Source organism: Bubalus bubalis, chromosome 18 (assembly GCF_019923935.1).
Source record: "Bubalus bubalis isolate 160015118507 breed Murrah chromosome 18, NDDB_SH_1, whole genome shotgun sequence".
In the NCBI taxonomy this organism is placed as follows: Eukaryota; Metazoa; Chordata; class Mammalia; order Artiodactyla; family Bovidae; genus Bubalus; species Bubalus bubalis.
This window is the reverse complement of record NC_059174.1, coordinates 55,529,999-55,547,305: the sequence shown is the minus strand read 5'-3', so window position 1 is coordinate 55,547,305 and position 17,307 is coordinate 55,529,999. Positions and strand designations below refer to the sequence as shown.

The window sequence follows — 17,307 nt, the reverse complement described above, 5'->3', positions numbered from 1 at the left end:
GCCCGTCTATCGCAAGAAGCGCGACTGACGATTGGGCAGAATCTACAGGGAGTTCCCTCCCCTTCTCCAGTACCGCCTCAAAGCTTCCCGGCGGACCCTGCGCTGAGCGGACATCTTGAAATAGAACTATCACCAAAAGTACCCGCCTCTTAATAGCTGCTATTGGTTTATTAACGATGTGACGTCATGAGGCTTTTGGCCTGCCTCCACCAAGCGGGTGGCCTCAAGGAGAACGTGACGATTGGCCCACGAGAAAGGAAAGCAGGCTTTAGGCTCCAGAGATTGGCTCAAACAAACTGTCACTCATCGTCCACTCTGTGGCTTCTCCCAGCTTGTAGGGAATCCAAGGGGGAATAAGGGAGCTTGTGCCCATTTTCCTGCGGGAAAACTGAAGCAGTGAGAGGCTCAAGGAGAGGGAGGTCTTGTCCGGGATCCCGAATCAAGTCAGAAATGGGACTCAGGCATCGAGGTATTTAATCTCTAGCCCTCTACTTAATTGGTACAAGTTTTTTAAACCCAGTGACCCCACTCAAGCACTTGGCCTTTGCCAAGTCCTACCACGCCGGGAACACCCACCCCCTTCGTCTGGCCATCATGAGTCAGTCCCGACACAACTCAGTCGCCACATCCTCCAGGCAGCTTCCCTCGACCTGTAGAAAAAGTTACTTGTTGAATGAAGGTAACTGCTACTTGTGGAATGTATCCATCACCCTAGAGAGTTCCTTCACGACCCTTTCTAGTCAACACCGCCCTCTCACCCAACCCCAGAAGCAATTACTATGTTTTGTTACTATAGTGTATCTTTTCATCTTCTAAAATTTCCGATAAAAGTATGTGCTCTTTTGTGCCTGTCTTGTTTTTCTCAGCATAATGTTTTCAAGTTTCGTTCATGTCGCATATAACGATTGTCCAACCCTTTTTATTGCTGAGGAGTATTCCATTGTATGGCTGGATCACATTTTCTTCTTGGTGGACATCTGGGTGGTTTCCAGATTGGGGCTGTTATGAATAAAGTGGCTATAAACCATCGTGTCCCAACCTTTCTGTAGATGTACACTTTGAATTCTCTTGGGTCAGTGTAGGAGGACATGCTTGCGTCCTATGCTAGGTGTATGTTTAACTTGATAAGAAACTGCCCCAAAGTTTCCTATGGTGTTCTACCGTTTTGCATTTCCATCAGGGACGCGTGAGAGTTCTAGGTGCTCCACATCCCCTCCAGCACTTGATAAAATCAGTCTATAATTTTAACGACTCTCCTATGTAGGAAGAGATTATCTCCTGGTTGTGAGTTGCATTATTGCCCTGACCGCCAAGTTATTCAGCACCTTTTCATGTTTTCGTGTGCTTATCGGCCATTTGCATGCTTTCTTTCTTTCTAATTTGGCTGCTTCGGGTTTTAGTTGTGCACAAGTTCCGGAGCATGTGGGTTCAGTAGTTGCTGCAAGATTCCCAACCAGGGATGGAACTCACATCTCCTGCATTGGAAGGCGGGTCCTTAACCACTGGACCACCTGGGAAGTTCCCCTATTTGTGTATTTTCTTTTGTCAAGTGTCTGCTCAAGTCTTTTGTGTATTTTTGCAAACAGAGTTGTTTTCTTATTCACCAATTGTAAACGTTCTTTATAGATTCTAGATACAGGTCTCTGTCAGGTATAGACTTTACATTTTTCTCCCAATCTGTGACCTGTCTTTGCCTTTTCTTAATGTTGTCTGTTGAAAAGCAGAGACTTTATCTGAACCCACATCTTGACCCTTACATTATATGTTGTGTGGAATTTTTTTTTTCTTTTCCATTTCTCCAAATATTTCAGCAGGGTTTTTGTGTCTTTTTTTTTTTCTTCTGATTTCCAGTTAACCCAATCAATTACTTTTGCTCTTGTGTTGCTATGAAGAGGGAAAAATTATAACATTGTCTACAACGTTAGGGAATAAACTAATGTCACTGGGTATAGAGTACAGGGGCTTCCCTGGTGGCTCAGATGGTAGAGTCTCCCTGCAATGCAGGAGACCCAGGGTTTGATCCCTGGATAGGGAAGATCCCCGGGAATGGCAACCCACTCCAGTATTCTTGCCTGGGGAATTCCATGGACAGAGGAGCCTGGCAGGCTACAGTCCATAGGGTCGCAAAGAGTCGGATATGACTGAGCGAATTCCACACCACAGAAAGTACAGGCGGGAGGTCTGGGCTGGAAGCAAAACTGGGGGAGTCTCAAGTGTCAAATTCTGCATTCTCCAAGATGGCAACTACATGGGACAACTGAGTAATGGGCCATGACTAGTCTCAGCTGAGATAAGCTATGGCTGTAAAACACCAGATTCTGAAGACTTCAGGTGAGAAAAGAATCTGTAATACTTCATTCGTATTTTTTATATTGATTACATGTTAAAATGATTCTATTTTGGATAAATGGGGTAAATAAAAATTATTGTTAAAATTAATTTAACTTTTTTACTTTGCTTTCATGGGGCTACTGTTATATTCTAAATAACACCTATGGCTCATGTCATATTTCTATTGGCCAGTCAGTGCTGCATTAGGTCATAGACCACGAAATGGACAAGATCACTGGAGAGTTCGTGTGATTAGAAAGGTGGTTAGAAGACCTGAGTCAAATCGAAGAGTCGGGTGTCTCTATGAGGCTGCAATGATTCTGCTAAAACCAGCACTGGCAAGAGGCCCCCAGCCTCAGGTGAGACTGAAGCTGAGACCTTGATAGCAGCATAGGCACACCCTGAGCCAAGCACCCTGCTAAGCTGCACCCATACCCCTGACACGCAGAGACTGAGATTAATAAATGTGTTATTGTAAGCCGCTAAATGTATATGATTTGTCACACAACCATAACTGATCCATCTCCAAATGTCATTCCTGCTCTACTTAGAAATCATGGTTATGAGACCCACCGTAGGTGTTTTTAATTAATGAGGAGGCATGTCTATTATTATACCACTAATTTTTATATTAATCTTGAAAGCTTTATTTCCACACTCGATCCTTATTTGCACTAGTTACATCCCACAAAATCATCACAAACACTGAACTGGCGAACACCTTGTTCAGCCTTGATCCTGGGGGAGATACAGGGTCAGGTTGCCACAAGTGTCTTGTCACAACACTCTCATCAACCCATCAAAATATAATCAGGTTTTCTGTGTATTTTGTTTGTAGACACATTATTTAATGTATAGTGGGCCTATTCACATTGGTCTTGCAGCCAACAGCACTATAACGAAAACGATGTACGACAAACCGTACTTAATTGTGGTACATGGCAGCCTTCCTTCACTTAGGAATGCCGGCTAGGACCTTCAGGCTATGCTTTGGGGCCCTTTGGGACAGCGAAATCAGCATGAGTAGCACAGAGACGTGGAAAATGTGGCACTGAATAGACTGCAGAAAGGATGTGTGTACACAGTGTGAGAGCTGCAAGAGGGCAGCAGCGCTGCCTCGCCCGACCTGAGCTGGAAGGTGCCCGCTGGGTCAGTCCGATCGTTTTCTGCTCTGAGCACGAGCACGCCTACCAGCGAGTGCAAAGGCACGTGAGTATTCGTTTGGGGACTACAGATAAATGTTCAAGAGTAGGCGAATTCGAAAATCCGGAATCTGTGAATACCGAGGCTTGACTGTACTTGGCTTCCTTTGTAATCCTGTACTTCTCATTTTAGGCATTTACAGACATAATTCAGTGAAGGGAGTGATAGCCCTAAGAGGGTGACAACCGCTGGTGGACTGGTAGATGAGGAGAAACCTGCAAAAAAGGCTCAGAAGGAGCGGTGTGAAGAGAAAAATGAGAAGCGGATGGTGTCCTGGATGCCCCGTGAAGGAAGAGCATAGCTTTGTTCTGGAGATAGCTGTTCAGGTGGCAGGAGTTTGTAGGTGCCTCAAATGAATATTTCCAGAAGGAATGAATCCCCAATTTATAAACTAGAGAGGTCCCTGAACCAAATCTCCTCTACTTAGTCCTTTAGTTTTTGAGAGAAAGAACACATAATAAAATACTTGAAAAAGTTTTTAATGTGAAAACATTTTAAACAGTTGTGTGTTTTTTTTTTTTGGCAAAAAAACAGGGCAGGCACCACCCCACAGCCCTGAGTAGAATAGGAAGGCTTGGAAAGAGGGTGCAGGGACATGAGGTCTGATCTTGCAGCAACTTCTGAGGGAGAGCTCAGTCCAAGGGTAAGTTCAAGTCCACGGGTGAAACTGCCAAGATGCCCTCCTGGAAGGGAAAAGTGGCGGATCCCCGTGAGTGGAGAGGCGTCCTCCACTCACAGCAGTGTCCACGCTGGCCCAGTGAGAGCAGAGACCGGGAAGGCAAGGAACCAGAGAGGGGGAGGGGACAGAGACCCAGAGAGAGGCAGACAGGGATGAGAGGTGAGGGATGGAGACCCCAAGAAAGGATCAGAAACCTGGGGTGGGTGCAAACGGTCCTGGGGGTGGGTGGGAGAGGCAAAGCCCCACAGCTGGGGTAGAGAGACTCAAAGAAGGGGAACAGAGTCCTGGGGCTTTAACAATAAAGAGCCCTGATTTTGTGTTAAAGTCCTAATTCCAATTCCCCACCCTGAATAAAGGACTTTCCCTCAGCCTCCATAAAACCAGGATAATAATCGAATCCTATAAGGTGGTTCAGGGGTATAGATGGGATCATTCCACTAAAGGCCTTGCCTGAGTACCTGGCCAAGCTTGCCTGTTATTCCTTAAAGAATAAAATGTTCTTACGACTAATCCAGCTTCTGCACTGAGCTCTGGACCCTAATATCCACCGTTCCATCATCATCTTGCATTGAGGTCTGAAGGGTGTCTCTCCTTTAACTGAACCACCTCCGATCACCTCTAACTCCTCCCCAAACCTGCCCCCCACCTTCCCCTCTACTCTGCTCTTCCTGGTCTCAGGGGACATCAGATATAGCTCTGTAGCTGCTCAGGTCGGCATCTTCGGCATCATCCGCGACTCCTGTCTCCCATTTGGTCTCCCCATCCTCTCCGTGAGGAAAATCTGTCAGGTCTATTTCCAGATTAAATCCAGAATTCTCCACTGCCCCGACCCTGGTCTGATACACCCTCATTTCCTCCCTGGACCAGCGCTGGTATCTCCCTGGGGCTCCCCACTTCCGCCCTTGCCCTCTACATTAGTCCCCATACGGCCGCCAGAGGGCGCCCGTGACCACCCAAGTCAGCTTGCATCCCTCTACAAAGAGCCCTCCTACAACTCCTGGCTCACTGTGTGCTAGTTCTTAAGCATGATCACAAGGCCTAAAGACTTGCACGATCTGGCCGCCTCTCCTGCTTTCATCTCTCATCCTCTCCCCCTCACCCACCCTGCTCCAGCCCTACTGGCTGCCTCTCTGCTCCTCAAACACACCTAGCCAGTTTCTGCCAGTCTGTGAAGCAATGACAGCCTGGCAGTGATGAGGCCGGTAAATGAGATGGTGTCCATTAAGCAGCCAGAAATTGATGTTCAAGGGGACGGGGACAGCAGCCAAAGGTCATTTAGTCCGTACACAGGAGCCCCATCCAGCTCTGAGCCCAGCGCTGGATTTAAAGCAGTGAGCAAGCATGGTAAGGTGGGAGGGTGTGGGGGTGACTGCGACTTTAAATGAAGACCAGGGAAGGCCTCACTGGGGGTGATACCTGAGCAGATGGGCAGAGGAAGCAAGGAAGGGGGATATTGGGGAAAAGGCATTCCCGCAGGCAGTGCTGCACAGACAGACAGTCATCCCACAAAGACCAAGTACCTACAAGGATGATCCCATTTTAATCCTCACAATAACCCTTTGAGGTAGGTATTAGAGTTCTCCTGCCTTTACAGATGAGGGAATTTGTTTCTGACATAACTTTTTGTGTATACCAGAGTGGTTAAAGCTGGGCAGAGCATCTGCAGTTATCACGGCAGTGCCTGGTGTACAGTAGGTGCTCGATAAACACAGAACGGACGAACGGTGGAAGCGGGAGAACACCCGTGATGTCTGAAAGGAAGGTTAAGACTCCACCCCCGTCCCTCCCCGCCAATACACACACATACAATGACAATTAGGTAAAGAGAAGCCCAGAGAGGCTGTGGCGGCTCACCCAGCCCCCATGGGCCTGGATCCAGGGCGTGAAGCTGTGCACATGCTCTACACTGAGTCCGGCCAAGGTGCCCCCCAGCCCAGCCACGCGCCGGCTCAGCTCCATGGCCAGGGCCAGGCGGGCCAGGGGTTCCGGGGAAGGTGGCGGAGGCCCAGGGCACGGCAATGCTTGGCTTGGGCGAGGGCTGACCTCTCGGCTAGAGAAGAGTTCCACTAGGCGGCTGAAGGAACTGGCAGAGAGGCGCGCCAGTTTGCGCTGTAAGGCTGGGTCTGAAGCCAGCTGTGGGACAGGGAGAGGAAGAGCTAAGGTAAGACTCAGTCACACCCTCGTAGCTAGCCAATAGGAAGCTCGGAGGCGTGGCTTCAAGCGAGTTCTAGGTGTAACTGGCGCTCTAGGCCACGCCCCTATCCAGCACATCAGCCAATCACAAACTAGACTATAAGGTCTCAGCCAAGCTACTCCCAGCAAGATGGCCAAGAACCGGCGAAGCCAAGCCACGCCCCTGCCAAGGCCCCAACAGCCAATCAGGGCCAAGCCCTAAACTTTCTATGCTATGCTAAGTCACTTCAGTCGTGCCCGACTCTGTGCGACCCCATAGACGGCAGCCCACCAGGCTCCCCCGTCCCTGGGATTCTCCAGGCAAGAACACTGGAGTGGGTTGCCATTTCCTTCTCCAATGCACGAAAGTGAAAAGTGAAAGTGAAGTCACTCAGTCGTGTCCGACTCTTAGCGACCCCATGGATTGCAGCCTACCAGGCTCCTCCGTCCATGGGATTTTCCAAGCAAGAGTACTGAAGTGGGGTGCCATTGCCTTCTAGCTTGCTAATATTCTAGCGACACTTCTGTGGGCTTCCCAGAGACCCGGAGGCCAAGCCAGTGTCTACAACAACCTTGCTTTCTATCATACAATAAATAAGACTGTACACTTTGCCCAAGCTCCTGAGCCAACTAGATTCCAGGACAAAGCCACAAGCCACACTCCCTCTGGCAGTCCATTTCTCCTACATTCTAAGTCATAGCCCTATATGGTCAATCAGGTCTTCAGATTTTAGATAGCTGCCTTTGGGTTACAGTACATTGGGTTGCAAAGACTCAGACGCGACTTAGCAACTAAACAGCATCAGCAGCTTCAAACCACACCTCCCACCCTTTCCCATCACCATACATTCCCTTACTTCCTCACCTGGTCCCAATTTCTTTCCTAGAATGTGTTTCTGGTGGCCACAGTCTTTGCCTATAAGCTACCCCCCTCTAGCGATCAATAAAAGGCAGTAATTTAAGGTATTGCCCTGGCTTACCCTTCTACTCACTCTTTCACTGAAGCCTTGTACCACCGTTCCCTGTCCGACTATCCAGTGAGAATGCAGATTCAGCTTCAGGTCCCAGTGTGGAACCATGCTGCAATTCCTATCCTAGCTAAAGGGAGAACAGACCACACATCACCTTCTGGTTGATGACTTCTGCCTCCTCTTCCAGCAAGGCGACCAGTTTTCGCAGCAGGGCTTCCTTCTCTGTGGGTGCGGGACCCTGTAATTCTGGAGGCAGAAGAGGCTTTGGCTGGGGGCAGAACCCTGGTGACCCTTCTACCTGCATCCTTCTCCAGCGCCCCTCTGCACCTCACCTGGACTAGGTGGGGATCTCAGTTGCTCTTGCACCAGCTGTTCCAGCCGCTGGGCCACCAGGGCATAGAAATCTGGGGTAGCAGGGCCTGGAATGAAAAGAGCCAGTGATGGGTCTTTAGGAACTTTGGACCCAACATCGGGAACTTGGGTATCCTCTCCTCCCAATCATCTTGCCAGGTAGCAATGATTTCTACTTCAGAGTGGGGTAAACTGAAGACCAATGAGCAAACCTGATTAAAAAACCCCTTGCATTCTTCCCCAAGCTGGACTTAAGAGTGTTTGGACCTTGAAGATTATCCCATCTAAGGAAGGCAGACACATGGCACACCCCAGGTTAATGACCCTTAGCATCCCATTCTACCCCTTGTCCTTTTCAGGCAACTCATCACAGAACTCTTCTCCCCAGCTGTGAAATCCTCTTCAACAAAGCCCCTGCAGTAGCCATTATTAGTCTACCCAGGCTCATGTGTGAGAAAAAACCTACCTATCACTCTTGATCAAGTCCAATTCCCACCCCTCTTCATTCCTACTTTGCAACTGGAGAAAAGGGTTCATGTAACCAAAACGGCCAGGCAATTGTGACTGAAAATTAGGTCTCCTGCCTCCCTACTGGGGTTACAGTTCAGTTCAGTCCAGTCAGTCAGTCATGTTCAACTGTTTGCAATACCATGGACTGCAGCACACCAGGCCTCCCTGTCCATCACCAACTCCTGGAGCTTGCTCAGATTCATGTCCATAGAGTCAGTGATGCCATCCAACCATCTCATCCTCTGTCATCCCCTTCTCGTCCCGCCTTCAGTCTTTGTCAGCATCAGAGTCTTTTCTAATGAATCAGCTCTTTGCATCAGGTGACCAAAGTATTGAAGCTTTAGCTTCATCATCAGTCCTTCCAAGGAAAATTCAGGACTGATTCCTTTAGGATTGACTGGTTTGAACTCCTTGCAGTCCAAGGGACTCTTCTCAAGAGTCTTCTCCAACACCACAGTTCAAAAACATCATTTCTTCAGTGCTCAGCTTTCTTTATGGTCCAACTCTCACATCCATACATGACTACTGGAAAAACCCTAGTTTTGACTAGATGGACCTTTGTTGGCAACGTAATGCCTCTGCTTTTTAATATGTGGCCTAGGTTGGTCACAGCATTTCTTCCAAGAAGCAAGCGTCTTTTTATTTCATGGCTGCAGTCACCATCTGCAGTGATTTTGGAGCCCAGAAAAATAAAGTCTGCACTGTTTCTATTGTTTCCTCATCTATTTGCCATGATCTTAGTTTTTTGAATGTTGAGTTTTAAGTCAGCTTTTTCAGTCTTCTCTTTCACTTTCACTGAGAGGCTCTTTAGCTCCTCCTCTTCACTTTCTGCCATAAGGGTGGTGTCATCTGCACTTTTGACCTTACTGATATTTCTCCTGGCAATCTTGATTCCAGTTTCATCCAGCCTGGCATTTCACATGAAGTACTCTGCATATAAGTTAAATAAGCAGGGTGACAATATACAGCCTTGACATAATCCTTCCCAATTTGGAACCAGTTTGTTGTTCCATGTCTGGTTCTAACTGTTGCTTCTTGACCTGCATACAGATTTCTCAGGAGGCAGGTAAGGTGGTCTGGTATTCCCATCTCTTTAAGAATTTTCCAGTTTGTTGTGATTCACACAGTCAAAGGTTTTACCATAGTCAGTGAAGTAGAAGTAGATTTTTTCTGGAATTCTCTTGCTTTTTCTATCATCCAATGGATGTTAGCAATTTGATCTCTGGTTCCTCTGCCTTTTCTAAATCCAGTACTGGGGGTACTGGTGGCTACAAAAGTTTAGGGGCAAGGAAGCACGTGTGGCAAGAGAGAGATAATAGAGAGGGACCAAAAGCTCTCCTAAAGCAGCTCACAGAACTGACAGATAGCAATCCAGCTGGGTGTCGGGGGTGAAGGTAGGTGCTGGAGACCCCCCGGAGCTACTCCCTTAGCTGGGTGATCTTGAACTAGTTCCTTATCCTCTCTATGCTTTAAGAATCAAAGCTGCTGACCCTGCCAGTTCTTGGATGATTGAAGGAAATCTCTTACCAGGCTCTGAACCATAGCAGGGCCGGAGTGGCAGGGAGCAAGGCCGAGAGGACTCAGGGGGAACGGCTCCTCGCCTCAGGGAGCAGGGAAGACATCTTCGAAGGCGGCTCAGGAAGTCTGTTGGCTCCTCCTGGGCAGGGCTCCTGGGGAAGGGGACCTCAGAGAATGATCCCAGAAGCTCTTGGCAAGCAGTCCCTTTGTCCTCCTGAGAGCCCTTCCCTGCAACCCCCAGGACAAGGAGTAGAGCGAGATATAAAGAGGCAGGGAAGGAGACAGGCTGAGTCCAGGAGCAAGAGTTGGAGAGGGGTGCATCCCAAATGCAGCTCCCTGAGGAAGGAGGGCAACTCCTCTTACCTGGGTAGGGTCGGAATGGGGGACCCCACAGCCTCACCCTGCCTAAGGAAGGCAGCTAGGACCCTCAGCGTGTCCTCCCGGAGCCCCAGCTCTTCCGAGCCCGCCATGGGGGCACCTGTGAAAGAAGGAAATGGAGGATGGGCTCCAGGGTTCAGAGCGAAGTGAAGGCTGGGGCCCAAATTCCTAGTCTGGGAATGAGGAGGGAGCCAGGACTAATGAATCCCCAAAGAGGGAAGGGTATCCCAGGTCTTTTATGGGAGTTTCGGGGTCTGGGAGCCCCGATGCTTGTCTCTAGAGAGAGAAGAGGAATGAAGACAAAGACACCTTGATCCTGAGAGAGGAGACGTCTGGGGATTCTGATTCTTGGGTCTAAGGGAGGAGGGGTCTGGGGCCTGAGCGCTTGAGTTTTTGGAGAAGAGGGCTGGGGGTTTGAACTCCTGAGTCTAAGAGAGAAGGGTTAGGGTTGGGGCTGTGGCCTCAGACCCCTGAATCCCCGAGGAAAAAGGGCCCCTAGGGCTCCGACTTCTGGATTCTGAAGGAAGATGCCAAGAGACTGAAATCCGTAGAGGATCAAGAACTACCAATCCCAGCAGGCTTCGCAGCAAACATTCCCCTCGGTCCGTTACTGGTTCGCCGCGCAGCCTGCTGGGAGGTATAGTTCCACTCTCTGACTCACGCTAGAATTTGGGAGACTGAAGACGCTTGGATGTCGGGGGAATAGGACTGGGTTGCCCGCTCCTGGATCCCGGCTCCCTCTTCTTTCCTCCTCTCCAAGCCCGCGCTGACGTCCCGCTCACCTGATCCTGGGCCCCCGCCGCCGCCACCACCTCCTCCTCCTCCTCCTCTGAACTTGTATAAAGTTTCCTTTCTTAGGACAACTTTCCCGCGCCTGCGCACTGGTTCGGGTTGGTGAGTGCCCAAACATAGAGGGGCGGAGCGCTGGGTCCCGCCTAATTTACTTGTGACTTTCCCAGCATGCCAATGGTCGGAAACCCTAAGAAGGGCAAGGGGTGGGAGGTGAACGGACGTCACGGCTCGCCGAGCCGCCTCTTTGGTTCTGGAGTCTGTCACCCAAACGACGATCAAGCCCTTTTTATTTCGAGAAAACGAGAGAAAAAGAAGCCCCACCTCTAAAGCTCAACTGACGGGAAGTGGGGGTGTGCAGCTGAGAGTTCGAGAGCTACGGGACCCCAAAGACAGGGCTGGGCCCTGGCACCCTGCGCGCCCCGACCCAACACTTAGGTAACAAGGAAAAACTGAAGACCTGGTGGCGTCCAGGAGTGAGGAAGCGGAGAAAGGATGGGTGTGCATTGACAGTGGGGAAGGCGGGTAATCTGGGGAAAGTGAAACTAGCAGGGAAAAAAGTGAAGCAATAGCAGACGCCGAGGTCGGCTGTAAAACAAACAAACAAAAACAAACAGAAGGAGTTACAAGGAGGAGGGGAGAGGAGGCATCTATATTGACGGATCTCGGGAGAGAAGGATCACTCTGCGAATGGGAGGCAGTCCACTCTAGAAAATGGGGATATGCTCTGGGGGAGGTTGTTTGAGAGAGACTGTGGATGGTCTACGGTGGAAATGGGTGAAAGGATCATGGCGGCGGGGGGAGCTGTGGAAGGGTCTCTTCACTGGGGTAAGTGCGGGGGTGGAGGTCTACAGGTCAGTAGCATCTACACCGCAGTAACTAGGGGGAGGGCGCTACCTTGAAGGTGGGAGTATCTGCACGGGGTTATGTAGGTGGGAGGGAGAGGTATTCAATGGAAGAGAGAAGGTCTACACCGGCGGAATTGACAGAAGTAGATATATCTACACATCAGAAGCTGGGGGAAAGAGGGGAGGGGTGTAAAATGAGCTTGGGAGGGAGTCCTCGCTGAATTTAGAGAGCCTCCGTGGAGGATGGGAGGTCTGTACCCCAGGAAAATATGTTAGAGACCTGCGACGTGGCCCTTGAGACGGAGGTCAGGGTGCGGAACTCTCCGACTGGGCGGGCCTGGGAGGCCGCCTGTGCCCAGAAAGTATTATCTGCGCGCAGGCCAGACCATGGGAACCCAAAAGCCTCGGATACTGCCCTGGCTGATATCTCAGCTGGACCGAGGGGAGTTGGAGGGCGTGGCCTGGCTGGGCGAGAGCCGCACCCGTTTCCGCATCCCTTGGAAGCACGGCTTGCGGCAGGATGCCCAGCAGGAGGATTTCGGCATCTTCCAGGTGCGTGCCAGCAGGGAGGGGCGGTCCCCGAGTAGGGCAGGGCGGGGCGGTCCCAAAGCGGGCGGGGCGGAGAAGGCGGGGCTAGCGCACCTGGGGCTGCCCGGTATTTATGTTGGCTGGTGGAAGTGGGTGGAGTTAGAACTCGAAAGGGAGAAGGTGGTAGGATCCGCAGACTGGTGTGGGAGAGCAGTCAGGATTGGAGTCTCCTGGTTCTGGGAATAGAACCGGAAAAGGAAGGAAATGCATCCTGGGGGGTTCAGAGGCCCCTGGGGTGGGAATCTTGGTTGTAGGATTTCTGAGGGCCGGTCTTGGATATTAGAGGCAAGACTTGGCCCTGAAGCTAAGGTTTCTTACCACCAAACTGGGATACACCGGTGGTGGTAAGCCGAGGCAGAGTGCGAGGGGCCGAGGTTATTACCGAGCGTGTCCTCGGACAAGTTGGTGGCAGACATTCAAAGGGACCTGGAAGGCTGGCTTAGCAAGCACAGGTTTTCGAAGGGCGGAGGTAGTGGGACTTGGGGCACAGAGAATCTGAGAATTTGGGGATGAAACCTTGACAAGTTAGAACGTGCCCGCGGAGAGGATGGTGTTCGGGCACGAGGAGACAGGGTTAGGACCTCTGGAGCAAGGTCTAAGTCATCTTCCCCACTATCTTGGCACCACTGGTCCCCTAGGCCTGGGCTGTAGCCAGTGGTGCCTATACTCCTGGGAAGGATAAGCCCGACCTGCCCACCTGGAAGAGGAATTTCCGGTCTGCCCTGAACCGGAAGGAAGTGTTGCGTTTAGCGGAGGATCACAGCAAGGACTCCCAAGACCCACACAAGATCTATGAGTTTGTGAACTCAGGTGTGCTGGGAGTGAGGCTTCCCTTAGAGGGATGGGATTTCGAATGTCCCCAGGGCCGCTACTACACTGCCCACTTTTCTCCATAGGAGTCAGGGACATCCCTGAGCCAGATACCTCTCAAGACAATGGCAGACACAATACCTCTGATACCCAGGTAAGAAGGCTCCCCAACCATGCTGCCCTCAGCCTCTACCCCATCTTCTCTCTGTGTCCTCACCAGCCTGCCCAGATGTCATCTTCTTCCCCTGGGACCCTCACCCCAGGCTCCATTCTCTCCCCTGCAGTCTGTCCCCAACCTGACCCAGGTCTGCCCCTGACCCTTCCCTGTTCACAGCCCTCCCATGGCTTCCCAGCGCCATCATCAAGAGAAACCTCAGAGCTTTCACCAGGCATTCGAGGCCCCAATCCACTTTCCAGGATTTGACAGCTTTCCTCCTTGTGCAGGGTTCTCTCAGCCTCTTGTGAGCTCAGAACCTCACTATCCTTGATCTTGCTGATGTCTGTGCCGGGGAAAGTCCTCTCTGAAATTCTGAGACTTCTCTGCCCAGGTCTTCTTAACAAAGCATTTATCTGGCTGCACCAGGTCTTAGCTGTGGCATGCAGACGCTTAGTTGCAGCATGTGGGATCTAGTTCCCTGACCAGGGATGGGACCCGGGCTGCCTGGATTGGGAGCACGGAATCTTAGCTACTGGACCACCAGGGAAGGCCCTCTGCCCACGTCTTGCTTGCAGAGCCGGTTCCTCAGGTTGGAATTAGCTGCTCCCCTCGGGCCATTGTAGTGCCCAGCATACACCCAGGCTGTCTGTCCTTTACTGTGCTGGTGGCTGTGTCTCCCCCCGGGCTGGAAGCCCCTTGAGGGCAAAGCTCAGGTCTGTCTCCTCTCTGGGTCTCCACATGGCTGAACACAAAGCTTGGTTAGTGGGAAATCTCCAGAAAAGGCCATGGAAACACCTGGATCTTTATTTTTCCTGTCCAGGAAGACACTGTGGAGAAGTTACTGAGTGACATGGACTTGAGCCCAGGAGGAGGGCCCTCGAATCTGACTATGGCCTCTGAGAACCCCCCTCAGTTCTTGCAGAGTCCCGACTCAGACATCCCTGCTCTTTGCCCAAACTCGGGACTCTCTGAAAACCCCCTGAAGCAGCTGTTGGCGAACGAGGAAGGTGAGTGCCAGCTGCGGGGCAGGAGGGGCCAGGACCCGGGTCGAGAATCCCCTCACACCCTCTCATTCTCTCTCCCCCTTCACCTTATGGCTGCTGTTGCTCAGATTGGGAGTTTGAGGTGACTGCCTTCTACCGGGGCTGCCAAGTCTTCCAGCAGACTGTCTTCTGCCCTGGAGGCCTGCGGCTGGTGGGATCAGAAGCAGGGGACAGGATGCTGCCTGGGCAGCCAATACGACTGCCGGACCCCGCGGTGTCCCTGACAGACAAGAGCGTGACAGACTACGTGCAGCGTGTGCTGAGCTGCCTGGGCGGGGGGCTGGCCCTGTGGCGGGCCGGGCAGTGGCTCTGCGCCCAGAGGCTGGGGCACTGCCACGTGTACTGGGCCATAGGCGAGGAGCTCCTCCCCAGCTGTGGCCACAAGCCTGACGGCGAGGTCCCGAAGGACAGGGAAGGAGGTGTGTTCAACCTGGGGCCCTTCATAACAGGTGAGTGACACAGGGCCTTCACTCTGCTGTGGAAACAGGAGGCAACAGTGGTGAAAATCTCTGGGGTCAGGAGGTTGGAGATTGAATTCAGACCCTGCGGCTCTGCTCGTGCTTGAACCTGGGGAGAAGGATGGACTGCTCTGAACCTGTGAAATCTGCAGACTGTCTCCTCCCTCTCCTTACCTGCCTGGAGCTGGCAGGGGGTTTAGGCCCAACATACAGAAGCCACTCAGGGAATTAGCTGCCAAAGTTGTTATCATTATTACCAATTGTGGTGGAAAGACAGATGCAGGAGAAAGATACCCTCTAGAGGCTTGCTATCCGAATAGACCTTTGTGCAGGGATACAAATAGCACTGTATTTGCACTGCCCAGCTTCGTATCCACTAGCTGCATGTGGATGCTCAGTATTTAGATGAGGTGAGTGAAAATGAGGAAGTGAATTTTAAGTTTTATTTGATTTTAATTAGATACAATTAAAACTTAAATAGCCATGGCTTATGGCTACATAGTGGACAGTGTGGGCTTGAGGGGTTAAAGAGCAGTTACCACCACCGATCTGGTACTCCAGAACCACTGAGCATCCTTGAGGAGGAGAACGCCCCTCCTGGGCCTGTTTCCCCATCCAAAGGCTGGGGCTCTGGGCAGGGTGGAGGGTGCGGTGGGGTTCACCTTCCAGCCCCATCTTGATGAGAGGGAGGGAGGAGGAACATTTAAGCTTGTGCGTAAGTGGAGGGGCTTTCCCCAAATTAACAGCCCCCAGTCATGGTGGCAGAGGTATGCCGGGCTTTTGATCAGGAGAGAAGGTAAGGATGTTAATGAGGTTTTGGGGCAGAGGAGAGGGGCAGGTAGAAGGTCTTCTTCCCATCCCTGACTCTCTGTTCCTTGGCCCCCAGATCTGATCACCTTCATTGAAGGAAGCAGACGTTCACCACTGTATACCCTCTGGTTCTGTGTGGGGCAGTCATGGCCCCAGGACCAGCCATGGATCAAGAGGCTTGTGATGGTCAAGGTACTGCCAGCCCCAGGCTCCTGGAGCTGAGGGGTGGATTTTAAAAGGGAGGCTGCTTCCAGAAACTACAACTCCCATAGTTCCTCTGGCAGTCTCTGCAACTGCAAGTTCTTCCTCAGGGGCTTCTGGGTGTCCCTCCAATGGCCTTTCTCCCAGAGCCAATTTTGAGTTCGCTCAACCATGTGGAAGTTGGTGGACTACAAGTCCTAGCAGCCTGTGTGAGGTACTTCAGTTCCCAAGAATCCTTCTGAGCACCAGCTGCTGAGCCCTAGCTTCTAGGAACCCCTTCAGCAGCCTTAGCCCTAGTTTTTGTGGCCTCCCTTGGTTGCGGGAGAAGGGGACGACAGAGGACGAGATGGTTGGATGGCATCACCAACTTGATGGACATGAGTTTGAGTAAGCTCCGGGAGTTGGTGATGGACAGGGAAGCCTGGCGTGCTGCAATCCACAGAGTTGCAAAGAGACTGACACAGCTGACAGACTGAACTGAACTAAACTGAACTTGGGTGTGAATATGGGGAAATCTACAACTCCCAGCAGGCCTGGGCCTAATGGTTCATCCTGGGTTACAGTGGGGGATACTGGGATTTGTAGTCTACTCAACCCCATCCTGGGTAGAGGATGGTGTTGGCTGTCTCCTGACAATTTCTCCCCCATCTCCCACAGGTTGTCCCCATGTGTCTCAGGGTTCTTGTAGACATAGCGCGGCAAGGGGGTGCCTCCTCCCTGGAGAACACTGTCGACCTGCACATTTCCAACAGTGACCCCCTCTCCCTCACCCCAGACCAGTACATGGCCTGCCTCCAGGACCTGGCCGAGGACATGGATTTCTAGGTTGCTGGGGAGGCCTGAGCCCGAGCCCTTCACCTCGACCAATAAACTGGTTCTGGCCATGGTCATCACTGTGTGTCTGGTGTTCAGTGTCCCTGGGCCACCCCTGACCCAAGCAAGGGGTTATTCCTCCTTAAGGCCTGTTTATCCACCTGTGCAAGCCACTCACATCGTAGGTGCTCACGGCCTAAGGGCCAGGCACTGTGCAGGGGGCAGCTGACACTTTACCTCTCTTCTCTGGGACCTAGTGAGTCACCCCTGTTTTAGAGACCAAGACACTGAGTCTTGGAGAGGAACAAAGGTCACAAAATAGGAAAACAAGGCAGGTCAGAATCCAGGTCTCATTCTTAAAATGGCTGCTCTTTGAGGGTGGCCTTTAGGCTCAATTTGGAACGTCCATCTTGCCTATAAACAGTTCAAGCCAACAGCCAGAGGCAGAGACTCTGTCAAGAGCCTCGGGTGCCGTTTTCAACTCCTGCTGGGCAGGCCAGTCCTTTCCCTTTCTGGGCCCGGGGCCCCCTCTGTGTGGGCCTGCAAGGGCCAGTTGTAAAGATGTTCTGACCCACCCCATGGGCTGGATGCCCCCACCTCGCCTCATCACTCCTGGTTCTGGGTAACAGGGACTGATAGACGGGGGAGAACAGATACACGTGTACGTATGGTGAGTC

At 51.6% G+C, this 17,307-nt stretch overlaps 2 protein-coding genes and 1 long non-coding RNA gene across 12 annotated transcripts; 2 read left to right on the top strand and 1 right to left on the bottom strand.

Annotated features, from left to right (window-relative positions):
• LOC102397527 lies at nt 1–4,033 on the top strand. Of its 4 annotated transcripts, none has more exons than XR_006545886.2 (5): nt 1–469; nt 2,238–2,331; nt 2,524–2,690; nt 3,292–3,540; nt 3,667–4,033. It is a non-coding gene; the product is annotated as an uncharacterized LOC102397527 (long non-coding RNA). The 4 variants fall into 4 exon arrangements; XR_006545884.2 differs by having other exon boundaries at nt 3,277–3,540; XR_006545887.2 differs by having other exon boundaries at nt 1–679; nt 3,277–3,540.
• BCL2L12 (BCL2 like 12) lies at nt 3,998–11,024 on the bottom strand. Of its 4 annotated transcripts, none has more exons than XM_044930889.2 (7): nt 10,896–11,024; nt 10,099–10,213; nt 9,745–9,887; nt 7,689–7,775; nt 7,511–7,602; nt 6,021–6,346; nt 3,998–4,217 (listed from the first exon to the last, which is right to left on the bottom strand). In XM_044930889.2, exons 2-6 carry the CDS (start codon nt 10,203–10,205, stop codon nt 6,029–6,031), a joined length of 747 nt encoding a protein of 248 aa, XP_044786824.1. In that variant the 5' UTR covers nt 10,206–10,213; nt 10,896–11,024; the 3' UTR covers nt 3,998–4,217; nt 6,021–6,028. The 4 variants fall into 4 exon arrangements, with proteins under 4 accessions (XP_044786824.1, XP_006080152.1, XP_025125794.1 ...); XM_006080090.4 differs by having other exon boundaries at nt 6,068–6,346; XM_025270009.3 differs by lacking the exon at nt 10,896–11,024 and adding an exon at nt 10,423–10,556 and having other exon boundaries at nt 6,068–6,346.
• An 80-nt stretch (nt 11,025–11,104) lies between these two features.
• Nucleotides 11,105–16,707, top strand: IRF3 (interferon regulatory factor 3). 4 transcript variants are annotated; one of them, XM_025270005.3, is made up of 8 exons: nt 11,105–11,340; nt 12,130–12,302; nt 12,977–13,148; nt 13,235–13,302; nt 14,126–14,312; nt 14,417–14,797; nt 15,693–15,808; nt 16,475–16,707. In XM_025270005.3, exons 2-8 carry the CDS (start codon nt 12,138–12,140, stop codon nt 16,640–16,642), a joined length of 1,257 nt encoding a protein of 418 aa, XP_025125790.1. In that variant the 5' UTR covers nt 11,105–11,340; nt 12,130–12,137; the 3' UTR covers nt 16,643–16,707. The 4 variants fall into 4 exon arrangements, with proteins under 4 accessions (XP_025125790.1, XP_044786821.1, XP_006080150.2 ...); XM_044930886.2 differs by having other exon boundaries at nt 12,110–12,302; XM_006080088.4 differs by having other exon boundaries at nt 11,105–11,730.
• The last annotated feature ends 600 nt before the right edge of the window (nt 16,708–17,307 follow it).

Bases quoted from the DNA above. Each gene is read 5' to 3' on its own strand.
- BCL2L12 (XM_006080090.4), bottom strand. From the start codon at position 10,205: ATGGCGGGCTCGGAAGAGCTGGGGCTCCGGGAGGACACGCTGAGGGTC. The intron at 7,776-9,744 runs GTAAGAGATTTC...TTTTCATTCCAG, and splicing joins CTGCTATGGTTCAGAGCCTG to GCCCTGCTACCCCAGATTTC. The intron at 4,218-6,067 runs GTGAGCCGCCAC...TTTCCCTTCCAG, and splicing joins TCCAGGCCCATGGGGGCTGG to GAGGGCATCTTGGCAGTTTC.
- IRF3 (XM_006080088.4), top strand. From the start codon at position 11,625: ATGCTCTGGGGGAGGTTGTTTGAGAGAGACTGTGGATGGTCTACGGTG. The intron at 11,731-12,129 runs GTAAGTGCGGGG...ATCTGCGCGCAG, and splicing joins GGAAGGGTCTCTTCACTGGG to GCCAGACCATGGGAACCCAA. The intron at 13,303-14,125 runs GTAAGAAGGCTC...TTTCCTGTCCAG, and splicing joins ACAATACCTCTGATACCCAG to GAAGACACTGTGGAGAAGTT.